Source organism: Mobula birostris, chromosome 10 (genome assembly GCF_030028105.1).
Source record: "Mobula birostris isolate sMobBir1 chromosome 10, sMobBir1.hap1, whole genome shotgun sequence".
In the NCBI taxonomy this organism is placed as follows: domain Eukaryota; kingdom Metazoa; phylum Chordata; class Chondrichthyes; order Myliobatiformes; family Myliobatidae; genus Mobula; species Mobula birostris.
The window spans coordinates 1,343,755-1,365,359 of NC_092379.1; the positions used below are offsets into that span (position 1 = coordinate 1,343,755).

General features: G+C 41.9%; 1 protein-coding gene across 2 annotated transcripts in view; it reads left to right on the forward strand.

The window, feature by feature from the left end:
* The window catches only part of LOC140203752 (WD repeat-containing protein 62-like), a 140,533-nt gene that overhangs the window by 99,826 nt on the left and 19,102 nt on the right, over nucleotides 1-21,605 (forward strand). For both annotated transcript variants that reach the window (XM_072269799.1, XM_072269800.1), the window contains exons 23-27: nucleotides 3,622-3,791; nucleotides 5,372-5,520; nucleotides 17,529-17,696; nucleotides 17,791-17,911; nucleotides 19,357-19,411. In XM_072269799.1, the coding sequence (XP_072125900.1) occupies nucleotides 3,622-3,791; nucleotides 5,372-5,520; nucleotides 17,529-17,696; nucleotides 17,791-17,911; nucleotides 19,357-19,411 (663 nt within the window). The remainder of the gene's footprint in view (nucleotides 1-3,621; nucleotides 3,792-5,371; nucleotides 5,521-17,528; nucleotides 17,697-17,790; nucleotides 17,912-19,356; nucleotides 19,412-21,605) is intronic.

Sequence of the window (21,605 nt, forward strand, 5' to 3'; positions counted from 1 at the left end):
GGTAGAAAAAAATTTTGTTCCCTTTAGTTATCAATGGCCCTTTTCTATCTTTGGCAGCTCGAGCAGCTGCCTGTAGAATCCTTTCCTTGTCTTGAAATCTTAAGAATTTTATTAAAATCGACCGTGGATATTGGTCATCTTTTGGTTTTGGTCTTAAAGCTCTATGTGCCCGCTCAATTTCAATTGGTCGAACCTCCTCTTCCATTTGCAAAACATCCGGGATCCATCTTTGAAAAAATTCTATTGGTTTATCTCCCTCCATACCTTCTTTAAGACCAACAATTTTAATATTATTACGTCTACTAAAATTTTCCAACATGTCCACTTTCTCCAAGAGTCGGTTTCTTTCCGAATTCCAGACAAGCAGGATCATTTTCTGTTTTTTCCACTCTATCATTCATATGCCCCATTGCTCTTTCCATCTTCTGAAGCTGCTTATCCATTTTGTCCTGTTTTGCCATAACTTTATCATAGCACATCTTCATATCTCTAAGCTCATCTTACTTTTCTTAATTCAGCTGTTAACTGCAATATAGCCTCTCTCATATCTCTATCATCTCCTTTACTTCCAATCGCTTCCAATTCTTCCTCCTCTTCTTCATCTGTGTTCTCTGCAGAATCCAATTCTGACTCTGAGTCATTTTCAATTGCAGTGGCTGTCAGTTCTTGTAGTTTGTGTTGTGTCGATTTGCGCATGCGCATTTCCGGTGTCTTCTTCGAAGAAGCCGTTACCACCGCCGTTGCTCCCTGTTCTACCGAAGGAGATCCAACCTGAGTCCGAGGCTCCATCGTTGCAGTAGGCCCTTTTTTCTTCCCGTCTCGCGGCTGCTTCGCAACAGCAGACTTCTTTTGTTGCGGTTTAGGAGGCATATCGTAAAGTAGTCTTACAAAGTTTATAAATAGTTTTCAGAAAATATTTACTAACTTTGTTTTGTTTAAACGGTACTTCACTGATTTGTTGCGGGAGAGCTGGATTTACATGTCTCAATCCCACGTTATCACGTGACGCCCCCCCACCACCATGCTTCATGGTAGTGATGGTGTATTACTGGTGTTGTGTGGTGTTTGGCTTATGCCAAACATAGTGTTTAGTCTGATGGCCAAAAAGTTCAATTTTGGTTTAATTGGACCATAGAACCTTCAAGCTAACTTCAGAATCTCCAACATGCCTTCTGGCAAACTTTAACCGAGATTTCATTTGAGGTTTTTTTTTAATAGAGGCCTTCTTTTTGCCACTCTCCCATAAAGCTGCGACTGGTGGAGCACTCAGGCACCAGTTGCTGTATGTGCAATCTCTCCCATCTCAGCCACTGAAGCTTTTAACTCCTCCAGAGTTGTCATAAGTCTCTTGTTGGCCTCCCTCACTTGTCCCCTTCTTGCATGGTCACTCAGTTTTTGAGCAAATTTACAGCTGTGCCATATTCTTTCCATTTCTTGATGATTGACTTAACTGTACTCCAAAGGATATTAAGTGACTTTGAAATTTTCCTATATCCATCTCCTGACTTGAGCTTTTCAATAATCTTTTTGCGGAGTTGCCTGGAGTGTTCATTTGTCTTCATGGTGTAGGTTTTGCTAGGATTTAGAATTAGAATTTATTTACATCTTGCATCCATCCCACAACGTGAGGGAGTAAAAATCTTTTGCGCTATGACTCCGTTGCAATGTACAGACATGAATTTGAAAGTCTAATGGCTTATAGAAAGAAGCTGTCCCCTAGCCTGTTGATCCTGGCTTTAATGCTGCGGTAGAGTTTGCCAGACAGAAGCAGCTGAAACAGTTTATGGTTGGGGTGACTGGTGTCCCTGATCATCGTTCAGGCCTTCTTTCTGCACCTACTGCTACAAATATCCTCAATGGAGGGAAGTTCACATCCACAGATGGACTGGGCTGTCCGTACCACTCTCTGCAGTGCCCAGCAATCAAGGTTGGTGTAGTTCCCGTACCAGGCGGTGATACAGCCATTTAGGATGCTCTCAACTGGTGTCCCTGTAGAAGGTGTTGAGGATTTGGGGGTCCATACTGCAGTTGGGGGTCCTTCTGCAGTTGCCTGAGGTGGAAGAGTCACTGTTGTGCTATTTTTTTTTTGCCACACAGCCAGTGTGTACAGTCCAGGTAAGATCATCAGTGATGCATATACTAAGGAACTTGAAACGACTCGCCCTCTCAACCTGCAGACCCATTGATGTTGATCAGGCCGAGCCGATCTCTGTTCCTTCTGTAGTCCACAATCAGCTCTTTTGGACGCTGACTCACCAGCAGTTGGACCTTTCAGGTTTTACTGCAGTCAATTGAAACACCTTGACTGCACACGGTGATCTCCATTTAACTAATTATGTGATTTTTAAAACCAATTGGATGCATCAGTGATGATTTGGTGTGTCATATTAAAGGCGGTGAATACTTATGCAATCAGTTATTGTGTTTTATATTTGTAATTAATTTAGATCACTATGTAGAGATCTGTTTTCACTTTGACATCAAGAAGTATTTTTCTGTTGATCAGTGTCAAAAAAAGCTAAATTAAATCCACTGTGATTCAATGTTGTAAAACAATAAGATAAGAAAACTTCCAAGGGATGGGAATACTTTTTATCAGCACTGCATTTAAGGACTTCTCAGAAGTGTGTCTGACGAGCTGTATTCACTCCATTGTCTTCCACTTTGAAGAAATAGTCTCAAAACCAAAATATCAGCAATCCTGACTGTCTGACGTCAGTCACTAATTGATATGTAATCTATGAATTACGATGTTGCAGACTTTGTATTCCTTACAAACTGAGTGGAATTTAGCAGTGGTATAACTGTGATTGCACTTTGTAAGCAAGCTGAAGTGAATTCTAGTGTCCCATGTCATAACGATCATTTCATTTATACCATAAAGTAGTGAAATGGGCCTATGCATGTGTTTTCATGATGGATTGCAGAACTGTATAAATGGCAAGTTATATACATGTTAATAGTTGGTTCCAGTGTCTACTTGGCCAAATGATTTCAGATCAACTTCTGTCAGAAGACACCAGTATTGTTTAGATATTGGCTTTCACTTTCAGCATTTTCTACTGAAAATTGGCTTTCTTTTGAAACTTTAGACTGTTTGATTAATTTATTTTTCAATGTGTGGAAAAAAATGTTTAATTCCAGAAGCCCTAAGAAACTTAACTAATAAAATATTTTGGAATTATGGAATCTTGATATGCTTTTATACTCCAGAAATTTTAAGTTTGATGAAATGCAAAGACTCTGCAGTTGGAAAAGGTTGCTTGCTTTTCGTTTTCTCCCTATGGTCTATGTTTTGTTTTTACATTTTCTGTAAAGATTCATTGCATCTTTGTATGTTCACAAGCTTACTAAGGTTCACACTTGACATAATTGTATATTTAAATGAATGATTGAACCAGCAGAGTGATGATTTGAACATGAGGTAGAAATCTATGCTCTTAGTCCAAATGTCATTCCTATCTTCAATTTTTATGGGGAGCTAGAGTTTATGCATTGATGGTCAATGTGGAGAGGGGTCTTGAAGGAATTATAGTATATTATATATTCTTCATCACAGCAGATTAATTATGCTCAGTTTTATCTTACGTTACCAAAAAATAAATAAATCTTTTTTTTAAGATGGAAATTTCCCCTGGTCTTTTGTCAAGAAATTCTGTTGGAAGGCCAAGTTCTATTTGCCCAGAAGATGCAGATAATACTTTGTCCCAGAGGATGGATGTGTTGGAAACTGAAACAAGCACGCTGACGTTTTATCCTTTGAATGATAATCATTCTACCAGTACAGCAAAGTGGGTATTCTGAGCGTTGTTAAATGTTGAATTCTAAAATTACCTCATACCAATTATCTGGAATTTATCATCTGCACTGCAGGTACAAAGGTGGGCTTCTTTAGAATAGCTTGGGCAGCAAAGTGGCACAGCAGATCCAGGCACGAGGCTTCAATACTGTTGTCCTGTTCTTAGTGCGGTCTGTATGTTACATGGATCTTTTCCCATGTCCCGAAGACACAGTGACAGGTTACTGGCTATTGTAAATTATCTCTTAATGGCAAAAAGGATTAGTGGGGATGGGGGGTGATGGGCACGTGTAAGAAATTGCAGGTATGCAAGGAAATAAGGAGATGTGGAATTAGACCAGTGGAGTTGCTGTCATGATCCAGATGGGCTGAATAAGCGACTTGGGTGGTGTGGATAGTCTGCGGGGGTTGTCAGAGGTTACAACACGACATTGATAGGATGCGGAATTGGGCTGAGAAGAGGCAGATGGAGCCCAACTCAGATAAGTGTGAAGTGGTTCATTTTAGTAGGTCAAATTTGAAGACAAAATATAATAATGGTAAGACTCTTGGCAGTGTGGAGGATCAGTGAGATCATGGGGTCCTCAAAGCTGCTGCACAGGTTGACAATGTTGTTAAGAAGGCGTATGGTGTGTTGGCCTTCATCAACCATGGGACTGAGTTCAAGAGCTGTGAGGTAATGTTACAGCTATACAAGACCTTAGTTAGACCCCACTTGGAGTACTGTGTTCAATTCCAGTCACCTCACTTTGGGAAGAATGTGGATACTATAGAGAGAATGCAGAGATTTACAAGGATGTTGCCTGGATGCCTTATAAGAATAAGTTGAGTGAACTTGAGCTTTTCTCCTTGGAGCAACAAAGGATGAGGGGTGACCTTATCGAGGTGTATAAGATGATGAGAGGCATTGATGGTGTGGATAGCCAGAGGCTTTTTCCCAGGCTCAAATGGCTAACACAAGAGGGCATAGTTTTAAGGTGTTTAGAAGTAGGTACAAGGGGGATGTCAGAGGTAGGTTTTTCACACAAAGTGGTGGGTGTGTGGAATGCACTGCCGGTGATGGTGGTAGAGGTGGAGACAACAGGATCTTTTAAGAGTCTCTTAGATAGCTACATTGGGCTTAGAATAGAGGGCTATGTGGTAAGGAAATTCTGGACAGTTTCTAGAGTAGGTTACATGGTTGACACAATATTGTGGGCTGAAGGGCCTGCAATGTGCTGTAGATTTCTGTGTTTCTATGACACTTTTTTGTCAACAAGAAAAAAATATTTTAAGTAGACTATCACGGCAGAAAAATTTTGGAGTTTGTCAACAACTTATCAATATGGATAGTCCATTAACAAGAGAACTGAAATAGAATGCAAACTTTATTTCTTTAGCAGGACAGTTGAGGGTGAGCAAGCATCTGATCATGAAAGGCTTTCTTTCAGTGGGATGTGAAAAGAAAATATTTACACTTACAAAATGTGTTTAATGCTCTTTAGTAAGATTTTGTATTGTGTAGTTTGAGTATTCATTAATTCTTCTGCTGTAGCTTTAGTTGTGCATTTACTATACCATCTTCCATGACAGTGATTTTCAAGTAGAAGAACAACCAAAGAAACTACAAGAAGGTGATTCTGATTGGCCAGTTGTGCATTCAGTGGAGAACAGTCCTGACAGTGCCTACTCTTTGGATTCAGGAAGCAGTCACACTACCAGTCATGAACAACAACAGGATGGTGAGTGATCCTGTCGGGAAACTAGCAACAATTTTGATTTTTACTAATAGATCAAGATTTGAAATTTGTGGGGAGAAAGTTAATACCATTGAATGTGCTGAATCCAATAGCATATCTTAAATATGCTGAGAATTGAAGAGAAAGGGTGGTAACTCATTTTGGGTTAATAATCAGAGACTCTTACAGCACAAACCCACAAACTCTTACAGCTACCTGGACTATACCTCCTCCCACCCTGATACTTGCAAAAAATGTCATTCCCTTCTCTCAGGATGAGGCTTTTCATTCCAGAACGAAGGAGATGTCCCCCTTCAAAGAAAGGGGCTTCCCTTCAACACCGCCTGCAACCACATCTCTTCCATTTCGCACATGTCTGCTCCCACCCCATCCTCCTGCCACCCCACCAAGGATAGGGTTCCTCTTGCCCTCACTACCACCCCACCAGCCTCCAAGTTCAGCACATAATTTACCGGAACTTCCACCATCTCCAATGGGATCCCACCTCCAAGCATGTCCCTCTTTCTTTTCTCCCCACCCCTCCCCCACTTTCTGCTTCTCGCAGGGATTACTCCTTACGCGATTCCCTTGTCCATTCGTCCCTCCTGCACTTATCCTTACAAGTAGAACAAGTGCTGCACTGCCCCTCCCTCACTACCATTCAGGGCCCTAAACAGTCCTTCCAGGTGAGATGACACATCACCTGTGAGTCTGTTGGGATCATGTACTGTGTCTTGTGGTACCGGTGTGGCCTCCTGTATATCGGTGAGACCCGATGTGGATTGGGAGACTGCTTTGCCGAGCATTTATGCTCCATCCGCCAGAAGAAGCGGGATCTCCCAGTAGCCACCCATTTTAATTTCACTTCCCATTCCCATTTCCATATGTTAATCCATGGTCACCTCCTCTGTAATGAGGTCACACTCGGTTTGGAGGAACAACTCATTATATTCCGACTGGGTAGCTTCCAACCTGATGGCATGAACATCGATTTTTTTTCAAGCTTTGGTAATGCCCCCTTCCCCTTCACCATTCCCCATTCCCTTTCCTCTCTCTCACCTTATCTCCTTGTCTGCCCATTGCTTCCCTCTGGTTCTCTTTCTGTTCTTTCTTCCATGGCCTTCTGTCTTCTCCTACCAGACTCCCCCTTCTCCAGCCTTGTATCTCTTTCACCAATCATCTTCCCAGTTCTTTATTTCACCTCTTCCCCCTCCCGGTTTCACCTATCACCTTGTTTCTCCCTCCCCTCCCCTCCCCCTACTTTAAACTTTTCTTTCTCTCTCCAGTCCTGCTGAAGGGTCTCAGCCCGAAACGTCAACTGTTCTCTTTTCTATAGGTGCTGCTTGGCCTGCTGAGTTCCTCCGGCATTTTGTGTGTGTTGCTTGGATTTCCAGCATCTGCAGATTTTCTCGTCTTTTTTTTAATTGTCATTTAGCCATTTGCTTATGTTTTTAAAATTCTTGTGTCCATCGGAACTCGATACTTTAAAGTAATTGTAATTTAATTAATGTTGAGTATAATCTCTGGGTTATAGCCTGTACAGCACTTTTTACTGTGATCTTCTAACACAAAAATGAAGGTATTAATTTACAAAGCTGTTTTACTTTCTCCAGAGTTGGTATGTTATTGACCTGCAGTATTGGATTTATTTACAAAGTGAAAATTTGTGTACACATGTCATGAGGCAATCTGGGGACAAGGAGTAGAGGCCCAGACGCAGTTGGTCCTGCTGTTTGGGGTGTGAGTGAGTGTGTAGGAGGGATGGGAAAGAGGCTTGTTTTGTTCTGGTGTTGCTACCGCTGTTTGTGTTTTACAGAATATTGTGAGCATGCTATGATGGTGCAGAGTGTGTGCTGATGCTTGCGGGTTACCCCCACCGTATTCCTGGGTGTGCTAGTTGTTAACATAAAATGTACACGTAATAAATACATCTGGTCTGGGTGTGTTCTTGAAAATGTATTGTGAATTTGCTGTTACTAAAAATGCTGTTTTGCTTAAATCCACTCACAAGGTAGTGCCTTCTACCTTGGAGTCATTTCAACCTGGATTTTCAGGACTTTGCTTTGGCACACTGACCCTACAGATAGCTATAATTTAATAATGTAATAGCAATGTGGTCTTTCTGAGAAAATAAAGAAACTTTAGCTGAAAATTAATTGAAGTTGAGGAGTTTAAAGTTTATTTTTCTGCAAATCAGAAAAGCAGGAGCTGAATATTCAAGCAACACACATCAAAGTTGCTGGTGAATGCAGCAGGCCAGGCAGCATCTGTAGGAAGAGGTGCAGTCGACGTTTCAGGCCGAGACCCTTCGTCAGGACTAACTGAAGAAAGAGTGAGTAAGAGATTTGAAAGTTGGAGGGGGAGGGGGAGATCCAAAATGATAGGAGAAGACAGGAGGGGGAGGGATAGAGCCAAGAGCTGGACAGGTGATTGGCAAAAGGGATACGAGAGGATCATGGGACAGGAGGTCCGGGAAGAAAGACGGGGGGGGGGGGGGACCCAGAGGATGGGCAAAGGGTATATTCAGAGGGACAGAGGGAGAAAAAGGAGAGTGAGAGAAAGAATGTGTGTATAAAAATAAGTAACGGATGGGGTACGAGGGGGAGGTGGGGCATTAGCGGAAGTTAGAGAAGTCGATGTTCATGCCATCAGGTTGGAGGCTACCCAGGCGGAATATAAGGTGTTGTTCCTCCAACCTGAGTGTGGCTTCATCTTTACAGTAGAGGAGGCCGTGGATAGACATGTCAGAATGGGAATGTCTATCCACGGCCTCCTCTACTGTAAAGATGAAGCCACACTCAGGCTGGAGGAACAACACCTTATATTCCGTCGGGGTAGCCTCCAACCTGATGGCATGAACATCGACTTCTCTAACTTCCGCTAATGCCCCACCTCCCCCTCGTACCCCATCCGTTACTTACTTTTATACACACATTCTTTCTCTCACTCTCCTTTTTCTCCCCCTGTCCCTCTGAATATACCCCTTGCCCATCCTCTGGGTCCCCCCCCCCCTTGTCTTTCTTCCCGGACCTCCTGTCCCATGATCCTCTGGTATCCCTTTTGCCAATCACCTGTCCAGCTCTTGGCTCCATCCCCCCGCCTCCTGTCTTCTCCTATCATTTTGGATCTCCCCCTCCCCCTCCAACTTTCAAATCCCTTACTCACTCTTCCTTCAGTTAGTCCTGACAAAGGGTCTCGGCCTGAAACGTCGACTGCACCTCTTCATAGAGATGCTGCCTGGCCTGCTGCGTTCACCAGCAACTTTGATTTGTGTTGCTTGAATTTCCAGCATCTGCAGAATTCCTGTTGTTTAGGAGCTGAATATTGTTAGTCCTCAACTGTTAAGAAAATAGAAGAAAAAAACAGAATTCTGAAAGTACCCTAGAGGCATAGAGAATTCAATTTTATTACTTAAGACAGATATTGTAAAGTGTGAAGGGTGACCAAGAACAAACAAAATGGCACTAGAACATAGTGATTTAAAAAGAAGACAAGTGTAATAAAACAGGAAAATATACAGATGGAAATCCTAACTGAGATTCAGAAGCAATCCTTGGCAGAGATGGATCAGTATAGGCTGCTGTCAAGCAAAGAGGTGTGTGGGAGGCTTTCAGAAGGAAAACCATAAGAGTGTAGAATTTGCATATTCCATTTAGAATAAAAGGTAAAGCTAACAGTTTAGGGAAGAATATCAAAGTATGCTGAGGTCCAGGTAAAGGGAGCAGTTGCATATCAGGTATAGGCAGTTAAGGATCAAATGAGATGCTCGCTGAGTATGAGAAATGCTAGAAAATACATAAGAGAGAAATCAGGAGAGCTGGAAGGGACAGGATGCTGCTCTGGCAGACAAACCCAAGGGTTTCTTTCGGTATAATAAGAGCAAAAGGATAACCAGACTAAACTGGTACACTTGAAGATCCAAGTAGTCATCTATGCATAAAACAGAAAGATATGGAAGAGAGCAACACACACAAAATGCCGGAGGAACTCGGCAGGCCGGGCAGCATCTGTGGAACAGAGTACAGTTGATATTTTGGGCCAAGACCCTGTATCACGGTTAGAGGTAAAAAGATGAAGAGTCAGAGTAAGAAGGTGGGGGGGTGGGGGGAGAAACACAAGTAGGTGAAACTGGGAGGGGGAGGTGTGAAATTAAAGAACAGGGAAGTTGGTGAAAGAGGTACAGGGCTGGAGAAGGGGGAATCTGATAGGAGTGGACAGAAGGCCATGGAAGAAAGAAAAGGGGAAGGAGCACCAGAGGGAGGTGATGGGCAGGCAAGAAGATAAGGTGAGAGAGGGAAATGGGAATGGTAAAGGAGGTGGGGGGGGGCAGGCGGGAAGCATTGTCGGAAGGTTGAGAAATCTATATTCATGTCATCAGGTTGGAGGCTACCCAGACAGAATATAAGGTTTTGCTCTTCTAACCCGGGTGTGGCCTCATTGTGACATAGAGGAGGCCATGGACTGGCATGTCAGAATGGGAATGGGAAGTGAAATTAAAATGGGTGGCCACTGGAAGATCCCTCTTTTTCTGGATGGCAGAGCACAGGTGAGATTTTCCCTTGTTTGAGATATGAAGGTAATTTTTTTTTTGGCATTTGAATTCTTCAGGAGGCAGACATAGAATTTGAGCAAAAGAGTAATGAGGTCATGGACCATATCCAGAGATTGGTGCAGGAGGGAGGGCTTCAGATTTATAAATAATTGAGCAGTTTTCCAGGGAAGGTGGGACCTTTCACGGCGAGATGGTCTACATCTGAACTGGAGGGGGACAAATATTCTTACAGGTGGGTTTGCTAGAGAGGCTCCGGTGGATTTAAACTACATTTGTAGATACGAGGGAGATGGGGAACCAGAGTGTAGGAACAGATGTAGGGAGGAAGGAGGAAAAAGAAAATAGTAAAGTTGTTTGCACCGTTAGTGATAAACAGAGTAGGAGGTGGAAAATTTCTTAAATGCATTTATTTTAATGCTAGGATCATTATAAGAAAGATGGATGAGCTTAAAGTATGAATTGATACCTGGAAGTATGATGTGGTAGTTATTAGTGAAACATAGTTACAGGAGGGGTGTGATTGGCAACTAAATATTCCTGGATTTAATTGCTTTAGGTGTGATAGAATCAGAGGGACAAGAGAGGGAGGTGTTGCATAGCTTGTCAGAGAAAATATTACAGTGGTGCTCCGGCAAGATAGATTAGAGGGCTCGTCTAGGGAGGCTATTTGGGTGGAATTGAGGAATGGGAAAGGTGTAGTAACTCTTATGGGGGTCTATTATAGACCACCAAATGAGTGAGAATTGGAGGAGCAAATTTGTAAGGAAATAGCAGATATTTGTAGTAAGCACAAGGTTGTGATTAGAGAATAGACAATAGGTGCAGGAGTAGGCCATTCTGCCCTTTGAGCCAGCACCGCCATTCACTGTGATCATGGCTGATCATCCACAATCAGTATCCAGTTCCTGCCTTATTCCCATAACCTTTGATTCTGCTATCTTTAAGAGCTCTATCCGTCTCTTTCTTGAAAGCACCCAGAGGCTTGGCCTCCACAGCCTTCTGGGGCAGAGCATTCCATATATCCACCACTCTCTGGGTGAAAAAGTTTTTCCTCAACTCCATTCTAAATGGCCTACCCCTTAGTCTTAAACTGTGGCCTCTGGTTCTGGACTCACCCAGCAGCGGGAACATGCTGTGGGAGATTTTAATTTTTCACACATAGACTGGGAAGCCCATATTGTAAAAGGGCTGGATGGTTTGGGGTTTGTAAAATGTGTGCAGGATAGTTTTTTGCAGCAATACATAGAGGTACCAACGAGAGAAGGGGCAGTGTTGGATCTCCTGTAGGGGAATGAGGTAGGTCAGGTGACGGAGGTTTATGTTGAGGAGCACTTTGGGACTAGTGATCACAATGCTATTAGTTTCAATATAATTATGGAGAAGGATAAGTCTGGACCCAGAAGGCTAACTTTGAGGAGATGCGAAAGGATTTAGAAGGAGTAGATTGGGACAATTTGTTTTATGGGAAGAATGTAATAGAGAAATGGAGGTCATTTAAAGCTGAAATTTTGAGAGTACAGAATCTTTATGTTCCTGTTAGGTTGAAAAGAAAGGTTAAAAGTTTGAGAGAGCCATGGTTTTCAAGGGGTATTGGAAACTTGGTTCAGAAAAAGAGAGATATCTACAATAAATATAGGCAGCATGGAGTAAATGAGGTGCTTGAGGAATATAGAGAATGTAAAAAAAAATCTTAAGAAAGAAATTAGAAAAGCTAAAAGATGTGAGGTTGCTTTGGCAAGTAAGGTGAAAATATATCCCAAGGGTTTCTACCGTTATATTAATAGCAAAAGGATAGTGAGGGATAAAATTGGTCCCTTAGAGAATCTGAGTGGACAGCTATGTGTGGAACCAAAAGAGATGGGGGAGACTCTGAACAATTTCTTTTCTTCAGTATTCACTAAGGAGAAGGATACTGAATTGTGTAAGATAAGGGAAATAGGTAGGGAAGTTATGGAAACTATGATGATTAAAGAAGAGGAAGTACTGGAGCTTTTAAGGAATATAAAAGTGGATAAGTCTCCAGGTCCTGACAGGATATTCCCTAGGACCTTGAGGGAAGTTAGTGTGGAAATAGCAGGAGCTCTGACAGAAATATTTCAAATGTTGTTAGAAATGGGGATGGTGCCGGAGGATTGGCGTATTGCTCATGTTGTTCCATTGTTTAAAAAGGGTTCTAAGAGTAAACCTAGCAATTATCGGCCTGTGAGTTTGACATCAGTGGTGGGTAAATTGATGGAAAGTATTCTTAGAGATGGTGTATATATATAATTAACTGGATAGACAGGGTCTGATTAGGAATAGTCAACACGGATTTGTGCGTGGAAGGTCATGTTTGACAAATCTTATTGAATTTTTTGAAGAGGTTATTAGGAATGTTGACGAGGGTAAAGCAGTGGATGTTGTCTATATGGACTTCAGTAAGGCCTTTGACAAGGTCCCACACGGAAGTTTGGTGAGGAAGGTTCAATCGTTAGGTATTAATATTGAAGTTGTAAAATGGATTCAGCAGTGGCTGGATGGGAGATGCCAGAGAGTGGTGGTGGATAACTGTTTGTCAGGTTGACAAGTAACAAGTGGTGTGCCTCAGGGATCTGTACTGGGTCCAATGTTATTTGTCATGTACATTAATGATCTGGATGATGGGGTGGTAAATTGGATGAGTAAGTATGCAGATGATACCAAGATAGGTGGAGTTGTGGATAATGAAGTAGGTTTTCAAAGCTTGCAAAGAGATCTAGGCCAGTTAGAAGAATGGGCTGAAAGATGGCAGATGGAGTTTAATGCCAATAAATGTGAGGTGCTACATTTTGGTAGGACTAATCAAAATAGGACATACATGGTAAATGGTAGGGCATTGAAGAATGCAGTAGCACAGAGGGATCTAGGAATAATGGTGCATAGTTCCCTGAAGGTGGAATCTCATGTGGATAGGGTGGTGAAGAAAGCTTTTGGTATGCTGGCCTTTATAAATCAGAGCATTGAGTATAGGAGTTGGGATGTAATGTTGAAAGGCATTGGTGAGGCCAAATTTGGAGTATTGTGTACAGTTTTGGTCACTGAATTATAGGAAGGATGTCAACAAAATAGAGTACAGAGAAGATTTACTAGAATGTTACCTGGGTTTCATCACCTAAGTTACAGAGAAAGGTTGAACAAGTTGGGTCTTTATTCTTTGGAATGTAGAAGGTTGAGGGGGACTTGATAGAGGTATTTAAAATTATGAGGGGGATAAATAGAGTTGACGTGGATAGACTTTCTCCATTGAGAGTTGGGGAGATTCAAATAAGAGAACATGAGTTGAGAGTTAGGGGGCAAAAGTTTAGGCGTAACATGAGGGGGAACTTCTTTACTCAGAGAGTGGTAGCTGTGTGGAACGAGCTTCCAGCAGAAGTGGTAGGGGCAGGTTCGATGTTGTCATTTAAAGTTAAATTGGCTAGGTATATGGACAGGAAGGGAATGGAGGGTTATGGGCTGAGTGCAGCTCGGTGGGACTAGATGAAAGTAAGAGTTCGGCATGGACTAGAAAGGTCAAGATGGCCTGTTTCCGTGCTGTAATTGTTATATGGTTATGGTTACAGAAGAAGTGGTGCTGGCTGTCTTGAGGTGAATTGGGGTGGATAAGTCTGTCCCCACAGACATTGGGGGAAGCTAGTGTAGAAATTGCTCAAGCAAAGGTATTTGAATGTCCTTAGCTATGGCTGAGGTATAGGAGGATAACTAATGTTGTTCCATTGTTTGAGAAAGGCTCTGGAATAAACTAGGAAATTGTAGGCCAGGGAGCCTCTCATCAGTTGTGAATAAATATAGGATGCATCCATTAATAGGAGAGTAGATTCTGAGGACATAGCCTCAGAATAAAACAAATGAGCAATTCCTGCAGCCAGAGGGCCATGAATCTGTGGAATTTGTTGTCATTCAAGGCCAAGTCATTGTGTCTTATTAAGGCAAAGGTTGATTGGTTTGTAGGTTCTTGATTGGTTAAGGGAGTGGGAGAATGGTGTTGGAAAAAATGTGCCATGAATTTAGCACATTTAACGGGCTATATAGCCTAATTTTGCCACTAATATCTTATGATCTTAAGCTCGTTGTCTAAATTATTGAAAGGTAATCTGAGGGATGGGGTATTTAAGTATCTAGATAGACAACCTGATTAGGGATAGTCAATATAGTTTTGTGCGTGGTAGGTCATGCTTAACCAATCTTGGATAGTTTCCTTAGGCATTTACTAAGAAGGTTGATGACAGAAAGGTGGTAGGTATTGTCTACATGAATGTTAGCAAGGCCTTTAAGTCCCAAATGGGAGACTAGTGAAGTTGTTTGGCATTCAACATGAAGTAGCTAATTGGATTCAACATTAGCTTAGTGAGAGAAGTCAGAGAATGGTACTAAATTATCATCTCTCTGACTGACGGTGGTGTACTGCAGTGATCAGTACTAAGTCCATTGTTGTTTATCATCTATGTCAACAATCTGGATAATGTTATGGTAAATTGGATCAGCAGATTTGCAGATGACACCAAGATTGGGGAGAGGTGCATTTTACAGAAAGGAAGGCTAACAAGGCCTAAAGTGGGATCTTGGAAAATGGCAGATGGAACTTATAGACAATAGACATTTGGCCCTTCGAGCCAGCACCACCATTCACTGTGATCATGGCTGAACATCCACAATCAGTATCCAGTTCCTGCCTTATCCCCATAACCTTTGATTCCACTATCTTTAAGAGCTCTATCCATCTCTTTCTTGAAAGCATCCAGAGACTTGGCCTCCACTGCCTGCTGGGGCAGAGCATTCCATATATCCACCACTCTCTGGGTGAAAAAGTTTTTCCTCAACTCCGTTCTAAATGGCCTACCCCTTATTCTTAAACTGTGGTCTCTGGTTCTGGACTCCCCCATCAGCGGGAACATGCTTCCTGCCTCCAGTGTGTCCAATCCCTTAATAATCTTATATGTATCAATAAGATCCCCTCTCATCCTTCTAAATTCCAGTGTGTACAAGCCCAGTCGCTTCAATCTTTCAACATATGACAGTCCCGCCATCCCAGGAATTAACCTCGTGAACCTACGCTGCACTCCTCAATAGCAAGAATGTCCTTCCTCAAATTTGGAGCCCAAAACTGCACACAATACTCCAGGTGTGGTCTCACCAGGGCCCTGTACAGCTGCAGAAGGACCTCTTTGCTCCTATACTCAATTCCCCTTGTTATGAAGGCCAGCATGCCATTAGCTTTCTTCACTGCCTGCTGTACCTGCATGCTTGCTTTCAGTGACTGATGTACAAGAACAGCTAGATCTTCTTGTACTTCCCCTTTTCCTAACTTGACAACATTTAGATAATAATCTGCCTTCCCATTCTTACCACCAAAGTGGATAACCTCACATTTATCCACATTAAACTGCATCTGCCATGCATCCGCCTAGCCTGTCCAAGTCACCCAGCATTCTCATAACATCCTCCTCACATTTCACACTGCCACCCAGCTTTGTGTCATCTGCAAATTTGCTAATGTTACTCTTAATCCCTTCATCTAAATCATTCATGCATATTGTAAACAGCTGCGGTCCCAGCACTGAACCCTGAAGTACCCCACTGGTTACCGCCTGCCATTCTGAAAGGGACTGGTTAATCGTTACTCTTTGTTTCCTGTCAGCCAGCCAATTTTCAGTCCATGTCAGTACTCTGCCCCCAATACCATGTGCCCTAATTTTGCCCACCAATCTCCTATGTGGGACTTCAGTGCAGACAAGGGTAAGGTGTTGCATTTTGGGAGGACAAACAGGGTAAGGCTTGCACAGTGATTGGTAAGAGCACTGAGGTACGTGGCAGAACAAAGGACAGATCCATAACTCCTTGAAAGTGGTGTCACAGTGCTGTATTTGTTAGTGTGGAGCAGAAAGAATTTATAAATCTGGCAGGAGCAAAGGATGTTGGGAATGGCAGGGGTGGAGCACAGAGGGAACAGTGTAGTGCGTGGGGGGAGGGTTGACACGAGTGCAGACACACGCACCCCTCAGACTTCAAGCATGGTCATTTGGTTCCAAGCAATTAGTTTATTGATCATTATATAATGTCCCCTTGTGCTTCCTGCTCTCTCCCCTTTCCCTTCCCCTTTTCCCAAATATGATTCCTGTCTCACTGCCCTCTTACTCCACAATTGAAGTTGCAGAAGATGTTGGTGATGCCTAGAGTATTGTTTCTGGCTCTGGTCACGTACCTACCTTGGCTTGAAAGAGTATAGAGAAAATGTACAGGATGATCTGGGACTTGAGGTCCTGAGTTATAGGCAAAATTTAAATAGTTAGGTCTTTATTTCCTGGACTGCAGGAGAATAATGGGAGATCTTGGAGTTATATGAAACTTGGGGGGGGGGGGCCGCATAGGGTGAATGCTTACAGGCTTCCCCCCCCCCCCCCTCAAATTGGGTGAGCCTAGAACTAGAGATGATAGGTTTAGGGTGGAAAGAGAAATTTTTGAGGAGAAGCTTCTTCACGTAGGGTGTTGCAAGTGAAGAATGAACTGCCAGAAGAAATGGTGGATGTGAGTTCAGCTGTAATATTTAAGAGATGTATGGATAGGTACACAGATGGGAAGGAGTTGGAGGGATATGGTTTGGGTGCAGATAGACAGTACTAGACTGAAGATCGGGTTGGCATGGACTAGATAGCCAGAATGCTGGAAATATTTAACGTTGGGCAGTATCTATAGACTGGATCACTGGGGCTGAGAAATAGGTTATGAGAGTTACCGATTGACGGGGCTGGGAAATGGGTTGAGTGAATGACTGATCGCTGGGGTTGGGAAATTGGTCACGTGAGTGACTAATTGCTGGTGCAGTAAGTGACCTATCGCCAGGGCTTAGAAATTGGTTGCATGATTGACTGACCGCCTGGGCTGAAAAATTGCTCGCATGAAGCCAGGAAGATGAAATTACTGAAGGATCAATGGAGCCAGGAACCAAAGAGTCTTTAACTAGTAAAAGATTTGCACTGATTTAGTAACTATACAAAATTAGCTTTAAAATTATTTCTTGTTTGATTTTGAAATAGTTAGCTGCAAGACATGCTCTATTGTTTCTTCTAGAACATAGAACATACAACTTAGTACATTACAGGGACAGGTCATTTGTCCCACAATTTTGTGCCAAACTAGCTTAAAAAAAAAATCAAAATCACCCAAACACTGATCCCTCCCTCCCTACACCATGTCCATATCCCTCCATCTTCCTTCCATCCATGTGCCCATCTCTTAAAAGTCTCTAATAGATTTGCTTCTACCACTATACCAGACTACGCATGCTAGGCATCCACAACTCACTCACATTCCCCCTTGAACCTACTTCCTCTCCCCTTATTTTTTTGATTGAGCAAATGTAGCAGAAGTCTTGGTGCAATGAAGCAAATGATTGAACCAGGTTCAATGGGTGAATTACAATACTAACTATATTGTCACACCCTAGATTCTGACTCTGTTGGTCAGCTCAGTTCCGATGGTCATTCTTCAGGATTAGAAGAGGAGGACGAACAGAGCAGCACAGTACCTCAGGAGTTACATGCAGCAAAAACACCAGACCAAGAAAAATTCCTCAAACACAACTTTGAAACTCTAGCTAATGAGTTTTCTAATGGTAATAATGTGGAGAAAATGTATTTTTTCTTTACCTATCTTTTCCAAACTAGTGATCACATGCACATGAATAAAATTGGTTTGTTAATTTACAGAGAAATTTGACAATTCATTGAAAGATCTCCAGCAAAATGCAGAAAATGAGAACAACTTCTTCCTGAATCCACGCTTGAGTATTTCTGCTCGATTTCTGTCCCGCTGCCAGAAAAGTAGTAGGTTTGTATTAAACAGTTGTGAAGGTTGAGTGTAATATTCTAGTTTTGTGAACCGTGTCATATTTTTGATTACACTTTAGCCTGCTTTCAGTATTAAGGATAATCTGGAGCTTTTCAAGTGACTAATGTTATTGTATTGGAGAATGACTGAGAACTGGTGCACCTCTCAACTAAATCCCTCATCGAAAGCTTGTCTGTTGTCTAAAGCTGTCCACATATATCAAATTTCTTCCATGTACACCTTGGAGGATCAAAATTAATCAGTTTAATTGCAAAATTTCACTCATAAATGTTGAATGCTTTGCTGTAGGCATCTAATATGGCACATCATATTTTGACCGAGATTATACAGAAAAGACTCGGGTACAAGTTATTTTCAGGAGCTTGCCCTTAAGGAATCTTTTCCCACAACATTCTCCAACATTTGTCATAAATAAACACTCCCTCATACTTGGCTTATGTATTCATCACCCTACTGACCAGCAGTCCTTGGTAGTTACTTTGCCCTGATTGTCTGTATTGTCCTGTAACTTCCACTACAGTAAATACCACTTCTATATATCACTAGAGCAGAGAATGAGGGTTATAAAGGATCTTTATTTATTTTGGCAGTGTCTGGCATCACCTTGCTCCTTGTTGATGGAAAGTGCAGATCCTATATTCTGTCTCTTCTCCTGTTGGAGATGGTAAAAGCTGCTGTCTTTGTTTTGTTTGGCTTCACAGCTTTTCTCCAGTCTAATGACTTGTATATTTCATTCGGCTTGTTGCCATCCACTGTGCAGGGGATGTCAGTCCTTGGCAATGGTCTTAATTCATTGTGCTGGTCAGGGCTCTGCTCTGAGCCTCACAGTTGCACTGCTTGGCCAAGCCGTGCTTTCAGGCGGTCTCAACACCACCAGCTTGTGGCCGATTCATTGTTGGGAGGGCACCAGTAGAAAATTGGAGGTTTGTGCAGGTTCCCAATATAGTAGCAACACGCAGGCCAAGCAGATGTCTTCAAATTGGAGGGCCAAGTTTGCTATAACAAGTAGGTACTCTGGTGAGTATCTATGCAAGGAGTAATATCTTTTCTCTCCCTCTAAAGCAGGGGTTCCCAACCTTTTTTTTACACCATGGACCATACCATTAACCAAGGGGTCTGTGGACCCCAGGATGGGAACCTCTGCTCTGAAGTGATCAAGTACAGTAAGCTAATCACAGTGCAATGCAGCACCAACTAGTAATAAAGTCTGGGACCTTCCTTGCCTGCATGCTAATGGACAAACTTGATCATGTTTTTGTATGCAATTCTTGGAGCTGAAGATCAACCTCTTTGGTTACAGATTAATTTGATACTGTTTTTAAGATGTATTTCATTCAGATGGTTTAAAAATACGCACTGTGTAATATCAACTACATGAAGTGCCACGTGTATCAAAATATTGTGTTTTCTGTTTTACCCTGCAGGATCACAGCAGCTTTCCCCCACAACTTCCAACAGCAGAGCAAATATTTGCAAGATGTAAGTTAACTAAGTTTGGCATAGTTATATCTTAAAACCTTTCTCAAATGAGATTAAATAACTTGTGAGCTACTTCACCAATATGCAAAATGCTGAAGGAACTCAGCAGTTACTTGGTGTTTCCCACTTTCAACTCAATTTTCAGTGGAGGTTGGAGTACAGTTATATTAAGTCTATGTATAATTTGGGTAAGTTTGTGATTCGAAGCTGCCAGTTGGATAACAGACAGATAAATTTATTTCTTGATGAGGAAATAAACCTGATGGATGCAAGTTGGAGAGGATTATATTACTAATGCCCAACCCTTCAATCATACTTTGCTTCAGAAGAATAGCTTATGGAAATCCATCTGACAATTTGCATTGAAGAATTTCAGCAAATATTGTCACTTTTGTAAGCCCGACGGACTACCCGATAAATTTAGGTGCTTTCCTTGGAGTGACGGAGGATGAGAGGTGACCTGATAGAGGTGTACAAGATGCTGAGAGGCATTGATCGTGTGGATAGTCAGAGGCTTTTTCCCAGGGCTGAAATAGCTATCACAAGAGGTGCTTGAAAGTAGGTACAGAGGAAATGTCAGGGGTAAGTTTTTTACGCAGAGAGTGATGTGTGCGACGGTGGTGGAGGCGGATATGATAGGGTCTTTTAAGAGACTCCTGGACAGGTATATGGAGCTCAGAAAAATAGAGGTCTATGGGTAACTGTTGGTAATTTCTCAGGACAGCACAACTTTGTGGGTTGAAGGGCGTATTGTGCTGTTGGTTTTCTTTGTTCCTAAGAGTATTGAATCCTGCCAATCACTTTAAGTTAATGGCTTAATCATGTTTTAAAGTATGTGTTTCTGGAAATATAATTAGTGAATTGAATGATCTGTGTAATTTTCCCCTAGAAAATTTGTTAGAGTAGCTCCCCAATTTCAATTCAGATTGGTTTGCATGGTAAGTTTTGTTTTACAGGAATGGCCAATTTCTCCCAAATATAGAAACTTATTAGACGAGTTTTGCTTTATTCTTTGGTAAGTAATTATGCCACCCAAGGGTGAGGAATGTTGCACTTCAACTCAATCCTGATATTTATTTTTACTTTTTTGGTCTTGGAAGTTGCTTGCATGGCCATAATGTACAGTACTAACCATTTGGAAATTACCTGAGTTGGCAGTGCTGTTAGATAGGGAGTTACAGGATCTTGACCTATTGATGATAAAAGAATAGCAAAGTATTTCCGGGTGATGTGTGACTTGGAACAGCATATCCAAGTAGTGTTATCCATTTGTATTAGCAGCCCTAGTTTTTCTTGGTGGTAGGAGTCATGAGTTCCCGAAGTATGTGCATGCATTTCACCAAAGTTCAAAGTAAATTTATTATCAAAGTACTTGACAGAATCAGGTTTAATATCACCTACCTATGTTGTGAAATTTATAAATTTGTAACAGCAGTACAATGCAATACATGATAGATAAAAGAAAACTGAATTACAGTAAATATGTGTATAGTTATATTAAATAAGTGCAAAAAAAGGTAATGAGGTACAGTAGTATTCATGGGTTCATTGTCCATTCAGAAATCAGATGGCAGAAGGGAAGAAGCTGTTCCTGAATCACTGAGTGTGTGCCTTTATGCTTCTGTTCCTCCTTCCTGATGGGAGGAATGAGAAGGCATAACCTGGATGATGCTGCTTTCCTGTGATAGCGCTCCGTGTGGATGTGCTCAGTGTTGGGGAGGGCTTTACGTATGATGGGCTGGGCTGTATCCACATTTTGTAGGATTTTCCATTCAAGGATTCAAGGACATTGGTGTTTCCATACCAAGCTGCGATGCAGCCAGTCAATATACTCAAGGGTTTACTGGATGGCTTTCAGAGGCTTTACCTAATCCAAAGATGTATCATTTCTCTTTCATGTTAGAATAACATTAATCGTCAGATCTTTTGGTCTCTAATGTACTGCTATCTTCACTATGCTGTCATGAGGAGATTTCCTGTTTGAGTTGTATTATCTTAATAATATTTCCAATATTTGTTTATCATTTGCTAAAAGGCTACCAAAACTAAACTACCCCAAACACACTTCAATCTTTCCACTATATTTCTTCTTCCTAAACCCACCATGTTTACTGAGGCATAGGCTGCCAATAGCAACTCGCCATTGTCCTCTGTCCTGGGCTAGTCTTTTGTTTTGACCCTAGGTGTCGGTCAT